At 45.6% G+C, this 26218-nt stretch overlaps 1 protein-coding gene across 4 annotated transcripts in view; it reads right to left on the minus strand.

Annotated features, from left to right (window-relative positions):
* The window catches only part of DHDDS (dehydrodolichyl diphosphate synthase subunit), a 75871-nt gene that overhangs the window by 14144 nt on the left and 35509 nt on the right, over positions 1–26218 (minus strand). For all 4 annotated transcript variants that reach the window (XM_077295715.1, XM_077295716.1, XM_077295717.1 and 1 more), the window contains exon 7: positions 14868–14982. In XM_077295715.1, coding sequence (XP_077151830.1) covers positions 14868–14982 — 115 coding nt within the window. The remainder of the gene's footprint in view (positions 1–14867; positions 14983–26218) is intronic.

Below are 26218 nucleotides of genomic sequence, written 5' to 3' on the forward strand. Positions count from 1 at the left end.
CTGTGGATTCCATTACGGAATTTCCCACAGCGGATTTGATAAATTCGCAGGGCAAAACCTCTGCGGTTTTTCCTGCGGATTTATCACGGTTTCTATTGCGGATTCCGCTGCGGGTTTACACCTGCAGTTTTCTATTGGAGCAGGTGTAAACCCGCACCGGAATCCGCACAAAGAATTGACATGCTGCGGAATGTAAACCGCTGCGTTTCCGCGCGTTTTTTTCCGCAGCATATGCACTGCGGATTTCGTTTTCCATAGGTTTACATTATACTGTAAACGCATGGGAAACTGCTGCGGACCCGCAGCAGAATCCGCAGCGTGTGAACATACCCTTATGGAAGCCCAGGTGGCTTTGATAGCAGCCTTCAGCTCGTCTGCATTGTGGGTTCTGGTGTCTCATCATATTTCAGTAGGCCAACATTTTGGATTGTAAAATCATTTTTCAAGCTGGTGTTATAAAGTATTCTAATTTACTGAGATAATGACTTTTGGGTTTTCACTGGCTGTAAGCCATAATCATCAACATTAACAGAACTAAACACTCGATATACATCACTCTGTTTGTCATGACTATTATACGAGTTCCACTTTTTGTATTGAAGAACTGAAATAAATTAACTTTTTGAAGATTCTAATTTTGTGAGATGCACCTGTAGGTGCTGATGAGGGTGGGGAACGTGATCAAACCCTTTCAGCAATTTGCACCTCTTTCTAAAGCTCTGCGCAGGAGGTTTAGACCCAACTCCTGCTGCAAAGTCAAGAGCAGAGAAATGTGGGGCTGATAACACAGGTCAACAAAAAAATTTTTTTTTTCTGGTGTCCAAAATATTTTAATGAATTTGGGGTATTTTTGGGGTGCTGATTCTGAATATGCTATCAGTTTTGCCAGATTGGCTCAAGTTTTTGACATTTTTGGTATCTTATTTATAGCACTTGTTGGTAAATGCGACGCATCATCTCATTAATTTCTTTGGATTAGTACTTGAACTGAGCAGTTCTCAATATAGTTTTGTGTTAATTAGTGTTCTAAAAGTTTGTTCATAGCTTGATTTTTGCACTAACTTTATGTTGTTGTCTGTTTTCCAGTGAAAAGCATGAACTCATCAAGAAGAAGTTGTCTTAACGATCCAGACTCATTCTGTTACATTTGTGGTGAATACACACTGCCAAAACATAGAAGAAACATAGCAGACTTCGTAAAAAAAAGTGTATTTTGCCTATTTTGGGGTTATGCTTGGGGACCAAGACAAGTTTTGGGCACCACACATAGTGTGCAAAGCATGTATCGAATTATTACGAAAATGGAGCAAAGGACAAAGAAAAAGCTTCAAATTTGGTGTTCCAATGGTGTGGAGAGAGCCAAAAAATCATCATGATGACTGTTATTTCTGTGCAGTGCAAGTGCAAGGATTCAATAAGCATAAGAAACGAAAATGGGAGTAACATGGAATCTGCAAGAAGGCCTGTCCCTCATTGTGAAGATGTGCCTGTACCTGTGTTTACCATAAATAACAGTCATCATGATGATTTTTTGGCTCTCTCCACAACAACATAAAGTTAGTGCAAAAATCAAGCTATGAACAAACTTTTAGAACACTAATTAACACAAAACTATATTGAGAACTGCTCAGTTCAAGTACTAATCCAAAGAAATTAATGAGATGATGCGTCGCATTTACCAACAAGTGCTATAAATAAGATACCAAAAATCTCAAAAACTTGAGCCAATCTGGCAAAACTGATGACATATTCAGAATCAGCACCCCAAAAATACCCTAAATTCGATGAAATATCTTTGGCACCAAAAATGCTGTTGACCAGTGTAATCATTTTCTTAAAGTAAACCTGTCAGTTATCCAGCGCTTTAAAACTGTCCCCATTACCTTTTAGTCCCTCACTACAGTAAGGTGTTAGATGTTACATACAAATGCACACGTGTATGCAAAATGAACTTTTATGTTGCTGCATTTACTCACCGAGAGTAATCGGTGCTCAGTAGCTGCAGTCGCATCCTCCACTGCTTATCTTCTCCTCTATCCCAGGTAACAAAACATTTAGAAAACATTGCGGCAGTTCAGGGACTGTCAGTGTCGCTCAGGATGGAGTGACTGCACCTGCTGAGCCTGGACTAGTTTCGGTGAGTAAATTAACTAGTCTAGATTAATTTGCATAAGGCAAACGTTTAAAAAACATTGGGGGACCTGACACATTCCCTTTACTTTAAACTTGTAGTCACTGAGAAATGCTAAGACTTCTTTACAGTTTTATCTACAGACTACAGCAGTATAATATCCTAGTGTGGACCTGGATTTGCATTTATTTACCAGCATGGCAGATTTTCCACTTTCTTTTCTTTCTACATAAATAAAACTGTTAAAGCAAGCACACAGTTAAAGGGATTGGCCAACTGCTCGTTAGTGCAGCTTTCCTCAAGTTTTAATTCTTTGTTATATGTACTTTTCCTGATCTCCTCGTGGGTGATTTATGTCCAAATTATATAATTACGTTAAATATACATTATAAAAAAGAGAGTATGTAGAAGCAAAATAGTGCAACCTTTGGAATGAAACCCCATTGCATAAATGATTTTTAGCGCAAAATACATGCATTTAAGCACATAAATTGTTCCCAAAGCTGGACAACCTCTTTAACCCCTTAGTGACAGAGCCAATTTGGTACTTAATGACCAAGCCAATTTTTACAATTCTGACCACTGTCACTTTATGAGGTTATAACTCTGGAACACTTTAACAGATCCCGCTGATTCTGAGATTGTTTTTTCGTGACATATTGTACTTCATGTTAGTGGTAACATTTCTTCGATATTACTTGCGATTATTTATGAAAAAAACGGAAATATGGCGAAAATTTTTAAAATTTTGCAATTTTCAAACTTTGTATTTTTATGCCCTTAAATCAGAGAGACATGTCACAAAAAATAGTTAATAAATAACATTTCCCACATGTCTACTTTATATCAGCACAATTTTGGAAACAAATTTTTTTTTTGTTAGGGAGTTATAAGGGTTAAAAGTTGACCAGCAATTTCTCATTTTTACAACACCATTTTTTTTTTTTAGGGACCACATCACATTTGAAGTCATTTTGAGGGGTCTATATGATAGAAAATAACCAAGTGTGACACCATTCTAAAAACTGCACCCCTCAAGGTGCTCAAAACCACATTCAAGAAGTTTATTAACCCTTTACGTGCTTCACAGGAACTGAAACAATGTGGAAGGAAAAAATGAACATTTAACTTTATTTTTGCAAACATGTTACTTCAGAACCATTTTTTTTTATTTTCACAAGTGTAAAAACAGAAATTTAACCATAAATTTTTTTGTGCAATTTCTACTGAATACGCCGATACCCCAAATGTGTGGATAAACCACTGTTTGGGCGCACCGCAGAGCTTGGAAGAGAAGGAGCGCCGTTTGACTTTTTCAATGCAGAATTGGCTGGAATTGAGATCGGATGTCATGTCACGTTTAGAGAGCGCCTGATGTGCCTAAACAGTGGAAACGCTCCACAAGTGACACCATTTTGGAAACTAGACCCCTTAAGGAACTTATCTAGATGTGTGGAGAGCACTTTAAACCCCCAAGTGCTTCACAGAAGTTTATAACGTAGAGCCGTGAAAATAAAAAAAATGGCATTTGTTTACACAAAAATGATCTTTTCACCCCCAAATTTTTACTTTCACAAGGGTAACAGGAGAAATTGGACTCCAAAATTTATTGTGCAATTTATGCTGAGTAGGCTGATACCCCATATGTGGGGGTAAACCACTGTTTGGGCGCATGGCAGAGCTCGGAAGGGAAGGACCCCTGTTTTGGAATGCAGACTTTGATAGAATGGTCTGCGGGCGTTATATTGCGTTTGCAGAGCCCCTGATGTACCTAAACAGTACAAACCCCCCACAAGTGACCCCATTTTGGAAACTAGACCCCCCCCAAGGAACTTATCTAGATGTGTGGTGAGAACTTGGAATGCCCAAGTGCTTCACAGAAGTTTATAATGCGGAGTCGTGAAAATAAAAAATATTTTTTTTTTCCACAAAAAAAATTTTTAGTCCCCAAGTTTTTATTTTCACAAAGGTAACAGGAGAAATTGGACCCCAAAAGTTGTTGTCCAATTTATCCCGAGTACGCTGATGCCCCATATGTGGGGGTAAACCACTGGACGCACGGCAGAGCTCAGAAGGGAGGGAGCACCATTTGACTTTTTGAGCGCAAAATTGGCTGTCGTGTTTGGAGACCCCCTGATGTACCTAAACAGTGGAAACCTCCCAATTCTAACTCCAACCCTAACCCCAACACACCCCTAACCCTAATCACAACCCTAATGATAATCACAACCCTAACCCCAAAACAACCCTAATCTCAACCCTAACCATAACCCTAATCAAAACCCTAAATTCAAAACACCCCTAATCCTAATCTAAACCCTAACCTCAAACCTAACCCTAATCCCAATACACCCCTAACCCTAATCCCAACCCTAACCTTAACCCTAATCCCAAACGTAACCCTAATGCCAACCCTAATCCAACTCTAACCCAAACTTTAGCCCCAACCCTAACCCTAACTTTAGCCCCAACCCTAACCCTAGCCCTAAATTTAGCCCCAACCCTAACCCTAAATTCAGCCCCAACCCTAACCCTAAATTCAGCCCCAACCCTAACCCTAAATTTAGCCCCAACCCTAACCCTAAATTTAGCCCCAACCCTAACCCTAAATTTAGCCCCAACCCTAACCCTAAATTTAGCCCCAACTCATCTAGTTGCCGGCCGGCAGATCATGGCGGGCGCACTGCACATGCGCCCACCATTTTCTTACTGGATGAAGAAGCCGGCGGGCAGGAGGGGACGTAGGAGGACCCAGGGACACCGGTAAGTATAACAGGGTCCCCGAATCCCCCTATTTCTCTGTCCTCTGATGTGCGATCACATCAGAGGACAGAGAATGACACACCGCTTTTTTTTTTTGCGGTCGCCGGTAAACAGTTAATTACCGGCGATCGCAAAACAGGGGTCGGTAAAAACAGACCCCGATCATGTTCCTTGGGGTCTCAGCTACCCCCGGCAGCCGAGACCCCAAAGATCTTCCGGGTGCCGGCGGGCGCATGCGCCTGCCATTTTTTGGCCAGAACAAGATGGCGGCACCCATCGGGAGCTACGAGGAGCACCGGGGGAGACAGGTGAGTATCGGGGGCGATCGGGGACCCCATTTCTCTGTCCTCTGATGTGCGATCACATCGGAGGACAGAGAAATTAAATGGGAAATCGCGTTTTTTAGGTTTTTTTTGCGACCGCCGGTAAACGGTTAATTACCGGTGATCGCAACCCGGGGGTTGGTAAAAAAAAAACCCGAATCATGTTCTCTGGGGTCTCGGCTACCCCCGGTAACCGAGACCCCAGAGAAAATCCGACTCTGGGGGGTGCTATTCACTTTTTCCACAGCGCCGTTAATTAACGGCGCTGTGGTTTAACCCCTTCCCGACCTGTGACGCCACGTAGGCATCATGAAAGTCGGTGCAAATCGGACCTGTGACGCCTATGTGGCGTCATGGAGGGATCGCGTCCCTGCAGATCGGGTGAAAGGGTTAACTCCAATTTCACCCGATCTGCAGGGACAGGGGGAGTGATACTTCAGCCCAGGGGGGGGGGTGGCTTCACCCCCTCGTGGCTACGATCGCTCTGATTGGCTGTTGAAAGTGAAACAGCCAATCAGAGCGATTTGTAATATTGCACTATGAAAACTGGTGAAATATTACAATCCAGCCATGGCTGATGCTGCAATATCATCGGCCATGGCTGGAAACACTGGTCTGCACCCCCCACCGCCACCGATCACCTCCCCAGTCCTCTGTCCGGTGCTCCGCTCCCCTCCGTGCGCTCCCCCGTCCTCCTGTCTGCTCCCCCCGTGCTCCGATCCCACCCCCCCTTGCTCCAATCCCCCCCCCCCCCCTCATACTTACCGAGCCTCCCGGTGTCCGTCAGTCTTCTCCATGGGCGCCGCCATCTTCCAAAATGGCGGGTGCATGCGCAGTGCGCCCACCGAATCTGCCGGCCGGCAGATTCGTTCCAGGTATATTTTGATCACTGTGATAAAACCTATCACAGTGATCAAAATAAAAAAAAAAAATAGTAAATGAACCTCCCTTTATCACCCCCATACGTAGGGACAATAATAAAATAAAGAAAAAAAATATATATGTATTTTTTTTTTCCACTAGGGTTAGGGTTAGAACTAGGGTTAGAATTAGGCTATGTGCACACGGTGTGGATTTGGCTGCAGATCCGCAGCTGCGGATTCGTAGCAGTGTTCCATCAGGTTTACAGTACCATGTAAACCTATGGAAAACCAAATCCGCTGTGCCCATGGTGCGGAAAATACCGCGCGGAAACGCTGCATTGTATTTTCCGCAGCATGTCAATTCTTTGTACGGATTCCGCAGCGTTTTACACCTGTTCCTCAATAGGAATCCGCAGGTGAAATACGCATAAAAAACACTGGAAATCCGTGGTAAATCCGCAGGTAAAACGCAGTGCCTTTTACCTGCGGATTTTTCAAAAATGGTGCGGAAAAATCTCATACAAATCCGCAACGTGAGCACATAGCCTTAGGGTTAGGGTTGGAATTAGGGCTAGGGTTGGAAATAGGGTTAAGATTAGGCTTGTGGTTAGGGTTATGGTTAGGGGTGTGTTGGGGTTAAAGTTGTGGTTAGGGTTGGGATTAGGGTTGTGGTTAGGGGTGTGTTGGGGTTAGGGTTGTGATTAGGATTATGGCTAGAGTTGGGATTAGGGTTAGGAGTATGTTGGGGTTAGTGTTGGAGTTAGAATTGAGGGTTTCCACTGTTTAGGCACATCAGGGGTCTCCAAACGCAACATGGCGCCACCATTGATTCCAGCAAATCTTGCATTCAAAAAGTCAAATGGTGCTCCCTCCCTTTCGAGCCCCGACGTGCGCCCAAACAGTGGTTTACCCCCACATATGGGGTAACAGCATACTCTGGACAAACTGGGCAACAAATATTGGGGTCCGATTTCTCCTGTTACCCTTGCGAAAATAAAAAATTGCTTGCTAATACATATTTTTTGAGGAAAGAAAAATTATTTTTTATTTTCCTGGCTCTGCGTTATAAACTTCTATGAAGCACTTGGGGGGTTCAAAGTGCTCACCACATATCTAGATAAGTTCCTTGGGAGGTCTAGTTTCCAAAATGGGGTCACTTGTGGGGGGTTTCTACTGTTTAGGCACATCAGGGGCTCCGCAAACGCAACGTGACGCCCGCAGACCATTCCATCAAAGTCTGCATTTCAAAATGTCACTACTTCCCTTCCGAGCTCTGCCATGCGCCCAAATAGTGGTTTACCCCCACATATGGGGTATCAGTGTACTCAAGACAAACTGGGCAACAAATATTGTGGTCCAATTTCTTCTGTTACTCTTGTGAAAATAAAAAATTGCGGGCTAAAAAATAATTTTTGAGGAAAGAAAAATTGTTTATTTTCACGGCTCTGCGTTATAAACTTCTGTGAAGCACTTGGGGGTTTAAAGTGGTCACTGCACATCTAGATTAGTTCCATGGGAGGTCTAGTTTCCAAAATGGGGTCACATGTGGGGGAGCTCCAATGTTTAGGCACACAGGGGCTCTCCAAACGCGACATGGTATCCGCTAACGATTGGAGCTAATTTTTCATTCAAAAGTCAAATGGCGCTCCTTCCCTTCCGAGCCTTGCCGTGTGCACAAACATTTTAGGATCCATTTTATTGTTTTGCCCATGTGAAAATAAAAAATTGAGGCTAAAAATTTGTGTGTGAAAAAAAAGTACTTTTTCATTTTTATGGATCAATTTGTGAAGCACCTGGGGGTTCAACGTGCTTCACTATGCATCTAGATAAGTTCCTTGGGGGGGTCTAGTTTCCAAAATGGGGTTACTTGTAGGAGAGCTCCAATGTTTAGGCACACAGGGGCTCTCCAAACACGACATGGTACGCACGCCTTCCCTTCCAAGCCCTGTCGTGCGCCCAAACAGTGGTTTACCCCCACATATGGGGTATCGGCGTACTCAGGACAAATTGTACAATAACTTTTGGGGTCCAGTTTCTCTTTTTACCCTTGGGAAAATAAAAAAATTGTTGCTAAAAGATCATTTTTGTGACTAAAAAGTTAAATGTTCATTTTTTCCCTCCATGTTGCTTCTGCTGCTGTGAAGCACCTGAAGGGTTAATAAACTTCTGCAGTTTTTAGAATGGTGTCACTTTTGGGTATTTTCAGCCATATAGACCCCTCAACTGTCTTCAAATGTGAGGTGGTCCCTAAAAAAAATGGTTTTGTAAATTTCGTTGTAAAAATGATAAATCACTGGTCAAATTGTAACACTTATAACTTCCTAGCAAAAAAAAATTTTGTTTCCAAAATTGTGCTGATGTAAAGTAGACATGTGGGTAATGTTATTTATTAACTATTTTGTGTCACATAACTCTCTCGTTTAACAGAATAAAGATTCAAAATTTTCGCCAAATTTCCATTTTCTTCACAAATAAACGCAAAAATTATCGACCTAAATTTACCACTAACATGAAGCCCAATATGTCACGAAAAAACAGTCTCAGAACCGCTAGGATCCGTTGAAGTGTTCCTGAGTTATTACCTCATAAAGGGACACTGGTCAGAATTGCAAAAAATGGCCAGGTCATTAAGGTCAAAATAGGCTGGGTCATGAAGGGGTTAAGTACCCTTAACTGCCGCCGTTAAAAGGCGTATCGGCGGTCGTTAAGGGGTTAAAGATTTCACATATGTAGATAGATATGAAAGAACACCATCAATCGTAGCATCTGTCATTCTGATAATTCTCAGCATCTCTGTTTGCGATTCTACCAACTGATAAGTCACCACAGCATTACCACATTTAGTTCAGGTTATAAAACCCAAGGATGGGCTTGGAATTAACAATGCATTATGTATGCCAAAATGCACCCAAATTACGGCAATCTAAATGAGGCCTGTGTTGAGGTCTGGGCACCAAACTATCAGATGGTGGTCTATAGTGGGAAAACAGTCTAAGTGCTCTTTCACATATCAGTGGTCCCGGTATGTGTAGTGAGTTTTCACACGATCCGAAGACACATACACACGTAGACCCATGTGTCCGCTGACATATCCATTTTTTAACAGCAGCTCAAGCTGCAAAATATCCTGCAAATGTGCATACTGATGACCAGGTACGGACTGGGGATGAAATTCAGCCCTGGCATTTGAAATTACACAGGCCCATGTTGTCCCCGTCCCCATGAACCAGATGGGATATATCACTAATATTACCCTGGATGGAGGAAAGGAAGATTTACTACAAGACCAATAATTCTAATTACACCCACGGCATGCTGAGGTAAGTGACGGAGTGACCGGCTTTGTGCTCCGTCACAACTGTTAACAGTATGGGTGTCTTGTGAACATTGATTCTGTTTACAACGTAGCAGACAAGGCAGCCCACAACCAGACCAGCCCTTCTGGCATTTGCCAGAATTGCCAAATGGCCAGTCCGGCCCTGCTGATGACACATGGAAAATATCCGTGTGCCATCACTTGGACAAGTACCGGTGTCTGGGAATCAGCGGTACTGTTAGCGCTGTTCCCTGAGCAGGTGACAGCTGTTGGGAGTATTTATTAGCCTGCACTATAAAAAATATGAAAAAAAAAAAAAAATTACGTGGATTCCCCTTTATTTTTGATAACTAGCGAGGCAAAACTGACAATTGTGGGCTGCAACCCTCAGCTGTTAGCTTTAGCAAATAAATCTAAACAATGGTGTGGGGTGTCCCCCTTATTTGTGACATCTACCAAGTTGAAGCAGATAACTGGGAGCTGGTATTCTCATCCAAGTAAGGGGGGCATGGATAGGTGGCATCTAGTAGACGTGCCAATTGTAGCGCTCTGCCCAGCTCTTCCCACTTGCACTATAGCGGTGGCAAGTGGGGTTCATATTTGTGGGGCTGATGTCACCTTTGTATTGTCAGGTGACATCAAGCCCACGGCTTAGTAATTTTATAGGCGAGTAAAAGTGTGTTTATTTTTAAATAAAAAAGTAAAAGTGTGTTTTGCAGGTTGTGTTTTTATTTTAAATAAAACACTTTATTCTTGCTGTGTGTTTATTTACAATATAACTATAGGATTAGTAACGGATAAGCGTCTTATAACGCCTCTCCATTACTAACCCGTGGGCTTGATGTCACCATACAATACAAAGGTGACATCAACCCCTCTTGCCACCTCCACAGGGCAAGTGGGAAGACTCAGGCAAAGCACCAGAATTGGCTCATCTAATAGTTGCGTCTTATTCGGGGTGGCTGCGGGATGCTATTTTTAGGCCCGGGGGGAGGTAGGGGGCAATAACCATGGCCCCTTACCAGCCTGAGAATACCAGCCAATGGCTGTCTGCTTTAGCTTGGTGGTTTGTCAAAAATGGGGAGGACCACAGGCTTTTTTTTTTAAATGTATTTAAATAATAATAATAAAAAAAAAAAAAAAAAAAATTGGTGTGGGGACCACTCTAATCTTGATAACCAGCCTTGCAAAAGCTGACTGCTGAGGGTTGCCTGGCTGGTTATCAAAAATACACAGGAACCCAGAGCTGCCTGCTCTAGCTGTTATCAGTTGAATGCAATTCTAAACATTGACCCCTGCTCACACTGATTGCTGCGCAAGCAGTGTACAAGGATGCGAGCTGTCTTCAGCACCCGGAGCTGGGGGAACAGCGCGTACAGTATAGCCGATTCCCAGGCGCCGGTATGTGTGATACTGATGCGGCTTTTACGTTTTTTTCCAGTACCGGAAATACAGTGCCTTGCGAAAGTATTCGGCCCCCTGGAACTTTTCAACTTTTTCCCATATCATGCTTCAAACATAAAGATACCAAATGGAAATATTTGGTGAAGAATCAACAACAAGTGGAACACAATTGTGAAGTTGAACGAAATGTATTGGTTATTTTAAATTTGTTTGGAAATTCAAAAACTGAAAAGTGGGGCGTGCAATATTATTCGTCCCCTTTACTTTCAGTGCAACAAACCCACTCCAGAAGTTCATTGTGGCTCTCTGAATGATCCAAGGTTGTCCTAAATGCCTAATGATGATAAATATAATCCACCTGTGTGTAATCAATTCTCCGTATAAATGTACCTGCTCTGTGATAGTCTCAGGGTTCTGTTTGAAGCACAGAGAGCATCATGAAGACCAAGGAACACAACAGGCAGGTCCGTGATACTGTTGTGGAGAAGTTTAAAGCCGGGTTTGGATACAAAATGATTACCAAAACTTTAAACATCCCAAGGAACACTGTGTAAGCGATCATATTGAAATGGAAGGAGTATCATACCACTGCAAATCTACGAAGACCCGGCCGTCCCTCTAAACTTTTATCTCAAACAAGGAGCAGCCAAGAGGCCCATGATCACTCTAGATGAACTGCAGAGATCTACAGCTGAGGTGGGACAGTCTGTCCATAGGACAACAACCAGCCGTACACTGCACAAATCTGGCCTTTATGGAAGAGTGGCAAGAAGAAAGCCATGTCTCAAAGATATCCATAAAAAGTGTCGTTTAACGTTTGCAACAAGCCACCTGGGAGACACACCAAACATGTGAAGAAGGTGCTCTCGTCAGATGAAACCAAAATCGAACTTTTTGGCAACAATGCCAAACGATATGTTTGGCGTAAAGGCAACACAGCTCATCACCCTGAACACACCATCCCCACTGTCAAACATGGTGGTGGCAGCATCATGGTTTGATTTTTCTTCAGCACGGACAGGGAAGATGGTTACAATTGATGGGAAGATGGATGGAGCAAAATACAGGACCATTCTTGAAAAAAACCTGTTGGAGTCTGCAAAAGACCTGAGACTGGGACAAGCGATTTGTCTTCCAACAAGACAATGATCCCAAACATAAAGCAAAATCTACAATGGAATGGTTCACAAATAGCCATTCTAACACCTGGATACGATTAAGTCAAAGTCCAGACCTCAATCCAATCGAGAATCTGTGGAAAGAGCCGAAAACTGCTGTTCACAAACGATCTCCATCAAACCTCACTGAGCTCGAGCTGTTTGCCAAGGAAAAATGGGCAAGAATTTCAGTCTCTCCATGTATAAGGCCTCTTTCACACGTCCAGATAATTCCGGTACCGGAGTTATCCGTGTACGTGTGTCCGTGTGCTCACGTGGCACATCAGTGTGGCACACGTGCGGCATCCGTATGCCGCCTGAGGACCACACGGACCGTGCAGGAGAGACAGCGCTACACTAAGCGCGGTCCCCCCCGCTGTGGTGCTGAAGGCGGCATTCATCTTTTCTCCCCCCCAGGAGAGAAAAGATAAATGATCAATTTTTTTTATTTTTATTTTTTGTTAAAAATAAAGTTGCTGGGACCTCTCGCCTCCCATCCCCAGTGTGCCGCCCGGCCCCTTGCAGAAGAAATACTCACCCGGCTCCAGCGATGTCTCCTCTCAGCGCTGGCCCACGTGACCGCTCATTACAGTGAGGAATATGCGCATATTCCTCACTGTAATGAGGGTCCCACGTGACCGCTCACACAGGAGAAGAGGCCAGCGCTGAGAGGAGAGAGGAGACATCGCGGGAGCCGGGTGAGTATTTCTTCTGCAAGGGGCCGGGCGGCGCACTGGGGATGGGAGGCGGGAGGTCCCAGCAACTTTATTTTTACCTAAAAAAAACAAAAAATTGATCATTCATCTCTTCTCTCCTTTGGGGGAGAAGAGATGAATGCCGCCTTCAGCACCACACGGGGGGACACGTTTACTGTAGCGCTGTCTCTCCTGCGGGCGGTACGTGCACACGGAGGAGAGTGCACACTGTTCTCCGTGTGCACGTGTGCAGGACGTATTGCTGTACGTGCTGCCGGAGAAACACGGACATGTCTCCGTGTTTTGCACACGGACACACGGTCCGTGAAAACACAGAGATATGTGCATAGACCCATTCATTTGAATGGGTCTACGTGTGTCAGTGTCTCCGGTACGTGAGAAAACTGTAACTACACGTATCGGAGACACTGACGTGTGAAAGAGGCCTAAAACTGATAGATATATACCCCAAGCGACTTGCAGCTGTAATCGAAGCAAAAGGTAGCGCAACAAAGTATTACGTTAAAGGGGCCGAATAATATTGCAGTAAGGAAAAAACAACCAAATACGTTAATGAGATTTCAGAAATGTCATAGCTTTGAAAATATGCAGCCAAGAAAATGCTGAAAAATTGCAATGTGGGAACATAGCCTTAAACTGTATTAGGGTACGTGTCCACCTTCAGGATGGCCGGCGGTTTGGACGGAGCGGCAAACCCGTTCCGCCACCTTCTGTGACGCGATGATGCTGGATGTGTTCATTGCACACATCCGACATCATCGCACCCCAGACATAGGGCCCTGTGTTTTACCTTGCGGCGGTGCAGCGTCGCCGCAAGGTAAACGGACATGCTGCGATCTTAAAAGATGCGCAGCATGTCCGGAATCGCAGGACCGCCGGGTGCGTGTTACCACGCATAGTGGAGACGGGATTTGATAAAATCCCCTCCACTATGCTGTAACATCTGGACGCTGCGTGTTTGACGCTGCGGCTCTGCGCAGCATCAAACACGCAGCGTTTCCTGAACGTGGAAACATACCCTCACTGTTTGAGAGATACTGGCCACGGACTATTGGACCAAGGCCCGTAGAGTGGAGTCCACTCCTCTATGGAATACAGACCTTTTCCAGCACTGAGCAGTGGTTACATCAATATTATTGTACTTTATCAGATATTTTCTTGCTATGTTTATTAGTGATTTACTTGCTCATCAGTTCATCCTCACTAATCAATGTTTCTATTCAGTAACAGCAAGCAGAGGAAGACGTGCTGGTTGGATCTTATGTATACCTAAGGTTAGACAGGAGATTACCAAATGTAAATATAAAGTAATCCTCCTATCAATCTCTTCTGTATCTCAAGGTTTCAATTCATTATGCTTCCAGCAACTAGAGTTGAGCAAATTTGCTCGGGTTACCTCCCGGTTTGTTGGGTTCTCCATGCATGTGTTGTGACTGTGAAACAGCTGAACGGCCAGCGCGATCCAGGAAGCCGGGTTCCCTCTGCAGCTTATTTGGCAATCGCTAGAGCTTGCCAAATAAGATGGAACCTGAGCAAATTCGCTCATCTCTATCAGCTACTAGGCCCATTGTGTGGATGGGGATAGTAGACCCAGGGGAGCCATCATCACAGGGGTCCCAGGTGATGGATTTATGGAATGTGCTTCATTCTGTGAGCTATAGGGAAACGTTTAAGCGGGATGGAGAAAAATATGCCACAAGTTTAGTCAGGCAGATGCTGGATTGACGTCGAAGGATGACATCCTGGAGGACATGTATGGATGGTCTATGGGTTTTGGAGATCAGTTGCCGGCTGGGCTGGACACACGTGATATTGTTGAGGAATTTGTTTTCTGGATTTCAGTAACTTTCTTAACTGGAACTATTGCTGCAGGATACATGGGCTTGTGTCACCTATCATTTGGAGGAGCCTGGACTGTGACTACAAACTACACTGGCGGGAGATACGAAATCTGTCGGCCAACCAAAAGTTGGGAGACAGTGAGTAACGCCTGGTACTGGGGGCAGTGGGACCATCGGCTCCAGGGAGGAGATCTTGTGTACTGATGACATTGTATTTTGGCAATCTACCTGGATTTGATGTAAAAACATGGATGTATGGAATAAAAAATAGTTGCATTGTTAACCAGCCTAGGTGATTAAATATAACTCACAACTTCAGATCTTCACACCATTACTGGGTAAACTACTGTTACCTGCCATAGAAGAAAGTCACTGAGTCGGACTTCACCAGAGGTACGGATAAGAAGGTCAGGGTCAGGGGAGTTTGACGTGTACAGACACTGGTCCAGCAAATTCTCTGATACATCCCTAAGTAACAAAAACATGAAAGATCAGTAGAAACTAACAAATGCAAATTTAATTATATACAGAGGGTACGGAAAGTATTCATACCTCTTTACAATTTTTCACTTTGTTTCATTGCAGCCATTTGGTAATTTACAAAAATAGGGATTTTTGTGTACTCACCGTAAAATCCTTTTCTCCGAGCCATTCATTGAGGGACACAGACCGTGGGTGTATGCTGCTGCCACTAGGAGGCTGACACTAAGTGATACAAAGAAAGTTAGCTCCTCCCCTGCAGTATACACCCTCCTGCTGGCTCTCAGCTAATCCGTTCAGTGCAAAAGCAGTAGGAGATCAATAACAACATATGAGCGTATAGCATGTCATATTATATATATGAGAGTATAGCATGTCAAATTATAAAACAAGCACAAGCTAATAACAGGGTGGGAGCTGTGTCCCCCAATGAATGGCTGAGAGAAAAGGATTTTACAGTGAGTACACAAAAATCCCTATTTCTCCTTCGCCTCATTGGGGGACACAGACCGTGGGACATCCCAAAATAGTCCCTGGGTGGGGACAACATCAGATCAGGCCCTGTGTAACCGCTACTTACAAGTGTGCCACTGCGGCCTGCAGAGTCCGCCTGCCGAGACTCACATCTGTGGAAGTGTGGGAATTATAGTGCTTAAAGAATGCATGTGGACTGGATGAATCCGCAAGCTTGCAGGCATGCTTTGCTGACGCCTTGTGCTTAGAACCCTCGACTGACAGGGAGATAGGCTGACATCTAACACGGAAGGACTCCTGGATGGTGAAACGAATCCACCAGGCTAACACGGACGATGAAATGGCTAAACCCTTCCTGTAACAGTCAGAAAGTCTTCCTCTTATCGTCAGGAAGCCCAAATAAAGTGTCCAACCTTCCATGACTGGTCATCCGGGTGAATGGGAACACTGAAGAAAACATTAGCCAGGTCGGTCACTGTGAACACTTTTGCTGTGGCAGGCACATTTGAGAGCAGAGTGTGCGGATTTGGCATAATTGCAGTTTCAAATACCGTGGCATCATTCACAGCTCTCAGGTCATGTACCATTCTGAACTTGACTGGCTCTCCTTTTTCAGTCTTTTTCTTGACCGGGAAAAGCGGGGTATTGCAAGGCGATGTGCAAGGAACAATGATTCCTATTTCCAGGTAGACCTTCAGTTGGTCAGAGGCAGCTTGACTCTAGGCCTTATGAGGGTACGGGGTACCTGGCTTGAGTGACACCCGTACTGGGGCAACTTGAGGTTTTCCCACGTCCTGGGGTCCCTTAGACCATAGTCTTTCTGGTACTACGTCCAGTACCTCTTTGGGTAGGCCTCATCGGTTGTTTAGGTTCTTGTAGGGCCGCCAGCATGACTCTTCTTGGGTCAGAGATGAAGAAAGTGTCACGAACCCATTTTCCTGGAACACTGTGGTTGCCTTCAGCTTCTGCAGTAGGTCCGCTCCCAGCAGGTTGAGTGGCAAGTCCTTGACACCACAAACTGGGACAGGATAGAGTGTCCTGGCTGAGTGCACACGCTCAGTGGCTTTGTAAGCTCAGAATGTCTGACTTGACCATCAATGGCCATGCGAGACACAGAGGATTCTGATAGGCAGGTGGGATCAGCGAGTTCCACAGGTCTCATCACACTTCTGGCTGCACCAGTGTGCAGAAGAAAAGATCTGACAACGCCATCCACTTTAAGGGTAATTTGTGGTATTGGTCCTGCAGATGAGGTTTCATATGTCAGGAGCGTAGTGTCTTGCGGACCTGGCTTGCTTGCCCCTGCCCTATGGACGGGGTACATTGAAGCTGCGGTGGTAAGATGGGGCCTGCAGGTGCGTCCGTGGCGAGGCCCGGGGGTGCCATGAAACCGGCGGCTGCATCCAACCCAAGGTCTTGGGGCATTACAGGGGCTGCGGCTGCATCTGCCATCACTTCTTCCCCCTTTGCTAACCTTATTGAGGTCGGTGTCTCCTCTCCGGAGTCTGCAGCGGTTCTTCCGGTGTGTCGCTCGGCACTTTGCAGGGTCTTCACTGGCTCCCCTTCTGACGTTCTCAGCAGCACGGCACCCATTTCCTTCTTCGCGCTCTTTGTGGTGCTATAATGGTGGCAGTTTTGGCGACAATTGGCAATAAACAGTCTCCTAGGCGCACATAAACCATTTAGCTGGGTCAGTCCACTGCCATTGACCTGTTCTCAGGCCTAACCACTATCAGTGTTTTCCTGATTGGCTGTCTCAGTCCATTCTTGGAATACTTGCATTACTCTGCCATGAAACTTCTTTACAGACTCTGTCTTGTCTTAGCTCATGTCATGTAAGCTGAGGACTTGTCCTGCCTATCTGCCTTTGGCCCACTCTCTGAGCTGTTCAATTAGCTGTGGCACTGACTCCCAAGCGTGTACATCTAATTCTGCTGGAAGTTTGAATTGTTCCTTCATGATTGGCCAGAGTGCATCGCCTGCTTCTATTTCCATTTATGGCCCAGAGATCATTCCAGGTGGCTGCATATGTTTGCTAGTTCTGCTACATTCTTCAATAAAATGGAATGGGATGCATCCCTGGGTCTGGAGGATTGTCTAGAATGCTGGTCATCTGACTTGGGGTGAAGTGCACATAGTGTAGTGGTGGTGCCTCTATCTGCCCCTGCATTCTTGGTGCCTGTGGGTTTCTTTTTCTAGTACTGGACAGCATGTATGATGTTCCCTCTTCATCCTCATCAGAGGAATAGTTGTGATAGCATGTGCTGGGGTCATACACTGGCTGATTTTGGACTTAGAAGTTGCCTTTTTATGTGAGGATGTCTTCCCCCTTGCTGAAGCTGTGATGGATTAGGCTTATAGCTTTATGTTGGTGTGAATGTAGGCAGCTCTGACCGGTGCTGAAGTTGTACATTATCAACAAATGGTGACGTCAGTCCTCCCCCCTCTGCACCCAGCGCTGAGCTGTCTGCTGCCTGATGTGTCTGGGGGTTGCCCACTGCATTGTGTGTAGGGGATTTTCACCTTCTTTCCCCGATAATTACAACAGGCAATGGCTGGACTGTGCCAGGGACATAGAAGGGGAACCTTGTGCTGTAAGCACCACATTGTTTGAATTGGGCGTTGGCCCAGCCGGCAACGGAGAAGAAGGAAAAAGAAGGACGAGGGGTTGATGAAAAAGAGTATAGGAGGAGGAGGTGAGGATTGAGGAACAGAGGGAGGAGAAGATGGGAGGTGTGGAAAAGAGAGAGAAGGAGAAGAGAGGAGTGGAGATGGGTGTGAAAAAGGAAGAGCAGGAGGAGATAGGTGTGGTGGGGGAGTGGAGAAGGAGGAGAGAGGGTGAGGGGAAAAAAAAAAAAAAAGGAGGAAAGAGGTGTGGAGGAGAGAGATAGAGGGAGGGAGAGAGAGAGAAGAGAAAAGTGTGGAGAAAGAGGAGAGGAAAGGAGAGTGAGAGAAGAATGAGGAGAGAAAGAGTGGCAGGAAAAGGAGGATAGGGAAGAACAACAAGAACAATAGAGAGGAGCAATGATGCCTTCTCACTGTAGGGAGGGACGGGGCGCACCACATACTGTGCAAAAACTCCCTATACCATGGATTCTGCTGAGAGCAGACTGCGCAGATCCAATATCTCCCATCTTATACACACAAAAAATCACTTCCTGGTTTGCTCACATATCTTTCTGTACCACCTAAACTATGTAAGCTCTGCTGCTACTTCATACCATGTATTAGTATTCAGCAATTTAACATCAGCTAACTTCCCTTATTTTCCTTTCTACGTCATGCCATTCCGCAGCTTGAAGTCTGCCATTCTTATGAATTTCACATACTTTATACCTTCCAAAATTCTTCACGTATTTAACACCTTCGTGTTCTACCACTATCTGGGGGCCGTTTTCTCTCCAGGAAGTAAAAGACCCTCTTGTTGCTTGGCCACCCCATTCCCCATGGCAAAAACAAAAATGAAAAACACACAAAAAGGAAAAAAAGAAAACAACACCAAAAAACTTCTAAAAATGAGTATCTAAAAACTCCAAAAAAAACTAAAAGAATAGAAAACCATCAAAAACCTGGTACACGATCAAAAACTCAAAATTTTGATACAAAAGGAAATAAACTTTTTTTTTTTTAAAGTAAAAAGTAAAGAGATTGAAGGAAAACTTTGGAAAACTTAAAAAAAAAAACTTAAAAACTTTAAAATGAAAAAGATAGAAGGAATACCTTCAAATGAGTAAAAAGTTAAAACGGCTTCTCTTTTCTTTTTTTTCAAACTCTTTGTACTCAAACGTAGTCAGACACACACTTCCCCTTTTCTTATGCCGCTGTATCCAATGTCTAAAATCACGTATCTGAGAACAAGTATGTCACAGCAAAAATGATAGATAGCACTTAGTTTCATTTATTCACAAATAGCTACACCACAGTCTACATTGCAGAAACAGCCAGGGAAAAAAAACAAACAGATGTGACAGTGTGATTTACAATGGATATCAGGGCCGGACTGGCCATCGGGCAGTTCTGGCAAATGCCAGAAGGGCCGGTAGCAGTAGTGGGCCGCTCAAGTGTGCCGCTGTCGGCACACTCTCCCCACTGTCGGCGCACTCCCGGCCCCGCATTCAACTATACCGGCGTCATAGACGCCGGTACAGTTGAATGCAATGATGGAGGAGAGAGCGTCTGCTGACGCCCCCTCTCCCATCATTCCCCGCTCTGCCTGCCGCTGACACTGCGGGTGCGCGATGACGTCATATCATCGCGCACCTGCTGTGTGACCGGGCGGGCAGACTGCGACTGCTGAGACCAGAGCCAGAGCAGCGCGGGGCAGGAGGAAAGGTGAGTAGAGTGTTTTTTGTTTTTTTTTATCAATGAGTGATGACTGGATTGTGGAGCTATTGGGGGGGGGGGGGGGGGGGGGGGCTGTGCTGCATTCCATTCTATGGTTATATTCTATGGGCCTCTGCTGCATTATATTCTATGGGGCTGGCTGCATTCCATTCTATGGGCCTCTGCTGCATTATATTCTATGGGGCTGGCTGCATTCCATTCTATGGGCCTCTGCTGCATTATATTCTATGGGCCTCTGCTGCATTATATTCTATGGGGCTGTGCTGCATTATATTCTATGGGGCTGTGCTGCATTGTTTGCTATGGGCCTGTGCTGCATTCCATTCTATGGGCCTCTGCTGCATTATATTCTATGGGGCTGGCTGCATTCCATTCTATGGGCCTCTGCTGCATTATATTCTATGGGGCTGGCTGCATTCCATTCTATGGGTCTCTGCTGCATTATATTCTATGGGGCTGGCTGCATTCCATTCTATGGGCCTCTGCTGCATTATATTCTATGGGGGCTGTGCTGCATTCCATTCTATGGGCCTGTGCTGCATTATGTTCTATGGGCCTGTGCTGCATTATATTCTATGGGCCTGTGCTGCATTATATTCTATGGGCCTGTGCTGCATTATATTCTATGGGCCTGTGCTGCATTATATTCTATGGGCCTGTGCTGCATTATATTCTATGGGCCTGTGCTGCATTATATTCTATGGGGCTGTGCTGCATTCAATTCTATGGGCCTGTGCTGCATTATATTGTATGGGGGCTGTGCTGCATTACATTCTATGGGGCTGTGCTGCATTACATTCTATGGGGCTGTGCTGCATTATATTGTATGGGGGCTGTGCTGCATTACATTCTATGGGGCTGTGCTGCATTATATTGTATGGTGGCTGGCTGCATTACATTCTATGGTGGCGTGCTGCATTACATTCTATGGGGGCTGTGCTGCATTACATTCTATGGGGGCTGTGCTGCATTACATTCTATGGGGGCTGGCTGCATTACATTCTATAGGGGCTGGCTGTATTACATTCTATGGGGCTGTGCTGCATTACATTCTATGGGGGCTGTGCTACATTACATTCTATGGGGGCTGTGCTGCATTACATTCTATGGGGGCTGTGCTGCATTACATTCTATGGGGGCTGTGCTGCATTACATTCTATGGGGGCTGTGCTGCATTACATTCTATGGGGGCTGTGCTGCATTACATTCTATGGGGGCTGTGCTGCATTACATTCTATGGGGGCTGGCTGTATTACATTCTATGGGGGCTGGCTGTATTACATTCTATGGGGGCTGGCTGTATTACATTCTATGGGGGCTGTGCTGCATTACATTCTATGGGGGCTGTGCTGCATTACATTCTATGGGGGCTGTGCAGCATTACATTCTATGGGGCTGTGCTGTATTATAGTCTATGGGGGCTGGCTGTATTACATTCTATGGGGGCTGTGCTGCATTACATTCTATGGGGGCTGTGCTGCATTACATTCTATGGAGGCTATGCAGCATTACATTCTATGGAGGCTGTGCAGCATTACATTCTATGGGGCTGTGCTGTATTATAGTCTATGGGGGCTGGCTGTATTACATTATATGGGGGCTGTGCTGTATTACATTCTATGGGGGCTGTGCAGCATTACATTCTATGGGGCTGTGCTATATTATAGTCTATGGGGGCTGGCTGTATTACATTCTATGGGGGCTGGCTGCATTGCATTCTATGGGGGCTGAGCTGTAATGCTGGATACAGCTGTAATTATATGTTATATAGTCGTGTTACACTCCCCTCACTTCTTGTAGCCTACAAGTGTACAAAGATATTATACAGTCACCATGTGACAAGTGGGCCTGTGTGACTTCAAATGCCAGGGCTGAATTTTAGTCCCAGTCCGGCCCTGATGGATATATATTTGCCAGCGGCAGAAAGGGAAGTTCAGAAAAAGAGAGGAAAAAAAACACCTTCCTTTACAATTGTATGCTCTTAAAACAGTGATACGTGACACAAACAGAAACAGATAGACGTCCGGGAGATGCCCCTTTTATTATTCTGTGACACGTGCAGGCTGCGCTGGGAACAGACTACTGCCAAGCGCACTGGGCACACCTGTGCCCGGGCCGCCTGAGTGAGAAACACAACAAGCGGGAAATCTACCACCCCTGTCCGGACTGGATTGCCGGCACTACGGGAATCTGCAGTAGTCCTCTAAGTCATCACTACCCGAGCCTGGAACATGGGACTACCTGCCCCGAGACTACCTGTCCCTCCTATGCACGGGAATCCTGCAATAACTTATCGAGCGATTTGACCTCCTGCGGTCTGTTACCCAGCAACCACAAGCAAAACAGTCACCGTTCCTGCTTTTCTCCCGGATCTCACACAAACATGGAACACATACACAGCACACAGCAGACACCTTGACTTATATCCCAGGGTTTGTTGGATACGGCCTTTGGACTTTTTACACTACCTGGGAATGCGGTGGTGACCACACCTGACCGGCAAGAGGTATAGACCCAGACTGGGCACAGGGGACTTTCAGGTAAGACGATAACATTTTCTTACCTTACTTATGGAGCTGCGCAGTCTCCGTCCCGTGAACCAAGGCCGTGGCCATCACCTCCGTCTCTCCGGTCAGCAGGGTCCCGTGTGTTTCGTCCACGCCTCGCGGTAGGTGCCATTTGTCATGGAAATTTGGTTTGGATAAATTTATCCCTGTGTGTGCTGCGGCCGTTCCCAATAAGACTGAGTATTTTGAGCGCTCATCAAGAATGGACTGTACACCATTGTGACAGAAAAGCATTCCATCAATACTGATACTTTATTGTACATATATAGTTTTATAATTGCATATAGAAAGGAGTGGTTAGGGGTGGGTAGTTAATTACCATACAATTTTAGCTATTATTTCATTGGCTGACTGAGTACATAATGTATTTAACTGAGTACATGGCATATTCTGACTAGAGTCTACCTAGCAACAAGCTGATTTAGCACTCTTGGAAATAGCTGTCACCCTTAGGGTATGTGTCCACGTTCAGGATTGCATCAGGATTTGGTCAGGATTTTTCATCAGTTTTTGTAAGCCAAAACCAGGAGTGGAACAATTAGAGGAAAAGTATAACAGAAACATATGCACCACTTCAGCATTTATCACCCACTCCTGGTTTTGGCTTACAAATACTGATGAAAAATCCTGACCAAATCCTGATGCAATCCTCAATGTGGACACATACCCTTATCCTGCTATTCAGCAACATTCTTAGACATTAGTTCAGAACATCTGGCCTAACTTCCCGTTTTTAGGTGTCTGAAACATACTGGGAAGTACCAAGAACCATCTGGCCTAGCTCATGTGGTTAAGTTGAGCAACGGATTATAAACTAGCTGAGTATATAGATATATATATTTGTCTTTATGTAAGTATATATGATTTAAAGGAGTATACATGCAAGTGAAATCTATATGATATATATATTTCTATCACATATACAGGAGAGGTGCTGTGCAGTGTATATATACAGGGGGAGTGGTACTGTACAGTGTATATACTTCAGCATCTCAGCTGCAACCTGCAGCCGCCCAGCTCACCCAGAATACAGCGATACCATTGCACTCACTCAGGCGCCAGTAGGAGCTCCTCCGGAATCTGCCTGATAAGTTCAGCACTGCAGCCAGGGGCGGAGAGCAGAGCAGGAGAACGTGCTCTCTCCACCCACAAACAGTCACGCTGGCTGCGTTCTCTTAACCCCTATGTGCCTGCCTGCCTGGCTGCACTGACTGAGTGAGAAGATGCTTGTGCCAGCTGAATCTATGACAGCGTGAGTGGGCCCCCGTCTCGCCAGGGCCCTGGCCCTTGCCCGGGTGTTGACACCGACCCTGTCTGCAAACAAAAAAACTGACGTGGTCAGTGCGGATCTCCGAGGATCACTGGGGCCCTTTCTGCTTCCGAAAGGCTTTCTGAAGTAGTGGAAGAGGGGTTATGGAAACTGGTACCACGGAAGAACCAGAGCATGCACTGCGATGGCTCTTGGATCTCGAGGCTGAACCATGAACTCGAGTACATTGGCGTTCAGTCTGGACACCATCCAATCTACAACTGAAGAGGTCCAGTGAAGGCAGATTTGATGGAAGACTTCCGGGTGAAGTTCCCACTCATTTTAGGCGGAACCCTGACAGCTGAATATGTCTGCCGCCCAGAGTTCTACTCCTGGGATATGTACTGCCGAGAGCACCGAATGATAGATCTCGGCCCATCAGAGAATTTGAGGTACCTCGGCCATGGCGCCTGACCGTGGGTACCTGCTAGATGATTGACGTATGGCACAGCCGTTACATTATCTAATTGAATTCGAATGGGGTGACCCGCCAGAAGGCAGTGGACCTGCTGTAGGACTAGTCGTACCGTTCGGATCCCCAGAGCAATGATTGGGAGAAGAAGACTGGCACTGGTAGTTACTAATAACCATTGAACCAGGAGAAATGCCCTGGATGAGGAAGGAGCTCACAGACTACCCTCTGAAAGTCTGTTTGACTTGCTGAAAATGAGTGGAGCAAAGAAAACTGCTTCCATTGTCTTCACCATTTTTCCTCAAAACCCTCCTAGCAAATCGAATGAAATGAGGGGATGAGTGATCAAGTGCAGAAGCTCCCTCTTGAAGGGCCACGACCTTGTCTCGAGGGAGAATTACCATCCTTCTGGAAGTGTGCAGGATCATCCTCAAAAAGGATATCTGCTGGGCTGGAAATGAGGAAAACTGGTCTAAATTAGGCTGCCAGCCCAGGTAAGAGGGTATCGCAAGAGATATAAACGACTCAGCGTAGTCCTGGAAGAGCGGCTAGAAAGTGGACCAAATAGGGCAGGACGACCACGCCTCTAGGGTGCAAGAAGAACATGACAGCCGCCATGACCCTTGCGAACACTCTGGGTGCGGTAGCAAGGCCGAAGGGCAAGGTCGTGACTTGAAAATGCTGTTCGCGAATGAAAAAGCGAAGGAATTTTTGAAGAGGGGAAAAATAGGAATGTGAGGGTAAGCATCCCTAATGTCGATGGATGCCAGAAACTCCACTTTTTTCTGCTGAAGTAATGGCTGAGCGGAGGAACTCCATCCGAAGAAGGAGGACCTTGTCAAAGGTTGTTAGAAGTTTGAGGTCCAGGATCGGTCTTACTTTTCGTTTCCCTTTTTGGAACCAAGATCTCTTAGCTCTAGACTGTCCTGGACAACCCTTTTACTGCTGGTTGGGTCTGGAGACCATTGCTCTAGCAATCCATGCGGCGGCTAGGGAGGGTAGAGTGCTGAACCCAAATAAGCAAGAAGGAACGAACCAGATTTGCTATCTGACAGTCCGTGGTATTTTTAATTGATGATACATCGGGCAGGGATACTGGTAGGTATACCACAGGAGATTCTACCCGGTTAACCTGCCAAGTGGCAGAATGCGCGGCTGCATCCAGCAGGTTAGGAAAAAGCCGTCTCTTGCCATTGCCGCTCTCTTTTGACAGTGTAGAGTTAAAAATTAGGAACCTTCGATCCAGGGAAGTGGAGAGGGATCGTCCGCCTTCTTGCATCAATGCAGAGAGGGGGCTCGGACGCCAAAAAGGGTGCCTCTGTACATCCAGAGTTCAGGTCCCCGGGTGGACAGGGAAGATTGTCTGGCGTTAGGCCTGGATCAAGAAGAGGATACATGGAGGTGACACTCCGTGTGCTCGTCTGTTGATGATGTGGGGAGATCGGTGCTCTTTAAAGGACCCATTGCCCTTAAAAATCAGACCAGGCATGGCATCCCAAGTAGAGGCTTCTGTCCAGTGAATCGTTTACCCGGACTGAATGGCAAATGCTTTACACGGGAGTTTTGTCTCCTTATCAGGGACACTGCGTAGTCTAGAACAAAACCGGAGTCCTCGTCAATGTACAGAGATTGGTTGATGATATAAATAGGCAAGTCCATCCTTTTCTGAAGCTCTGGCAAGTCCAGATCTAAGGCAATATCCGATCCATATTCAGAGTCTTGTTCTCAGCAAATCATTGAGGAGAGATCAGGAAATAAAAACTTCCATTTTCTAGATGCCTGTACGTTTCTAGAATACTTGCGGCCCCTGCTAGCCGACAGCTCCCATGTAGGAGAGGGACCATGTATATCGGTCCTGCGAGCACTCCGAGAAACAGAGGGATCACAGAGGGATTCAATCTCTTGCTCAGAGAAATCATGGATTGCGGTCAGTGACGAAGTCCACTGAGGGGAACTAGGTACTCTGGGATAAACTGGGATCAGCGGCTGAGGGCTCCTGAGCTCATTTAGGGTGACCGGCTTCAGATTGATCATGTGCCTTTTAGACCAGGGAATACTGGTCATGTGCCTTTAAGACCAAGGAATACTGGTCATGTGCCTTTAAGACCAGGGAATACT

The sequence above is a fragment of the Ranitomeya variabilis genome, chromosome 3 (assembly GCF_051348905.1).
Source record: "Ranitomeya variabilis isolate aRanVar5 chromosome 3, aRanVar5.hap1, whole genome shotgun sequence".
Taxonomy (NCBI): domain Eukaryota; kingdom Metazoa; phylum Chordata; class Amphibia; order Anura; family Dendrobatidae; genus Ranitomeya; species Ranitomeya variabilis.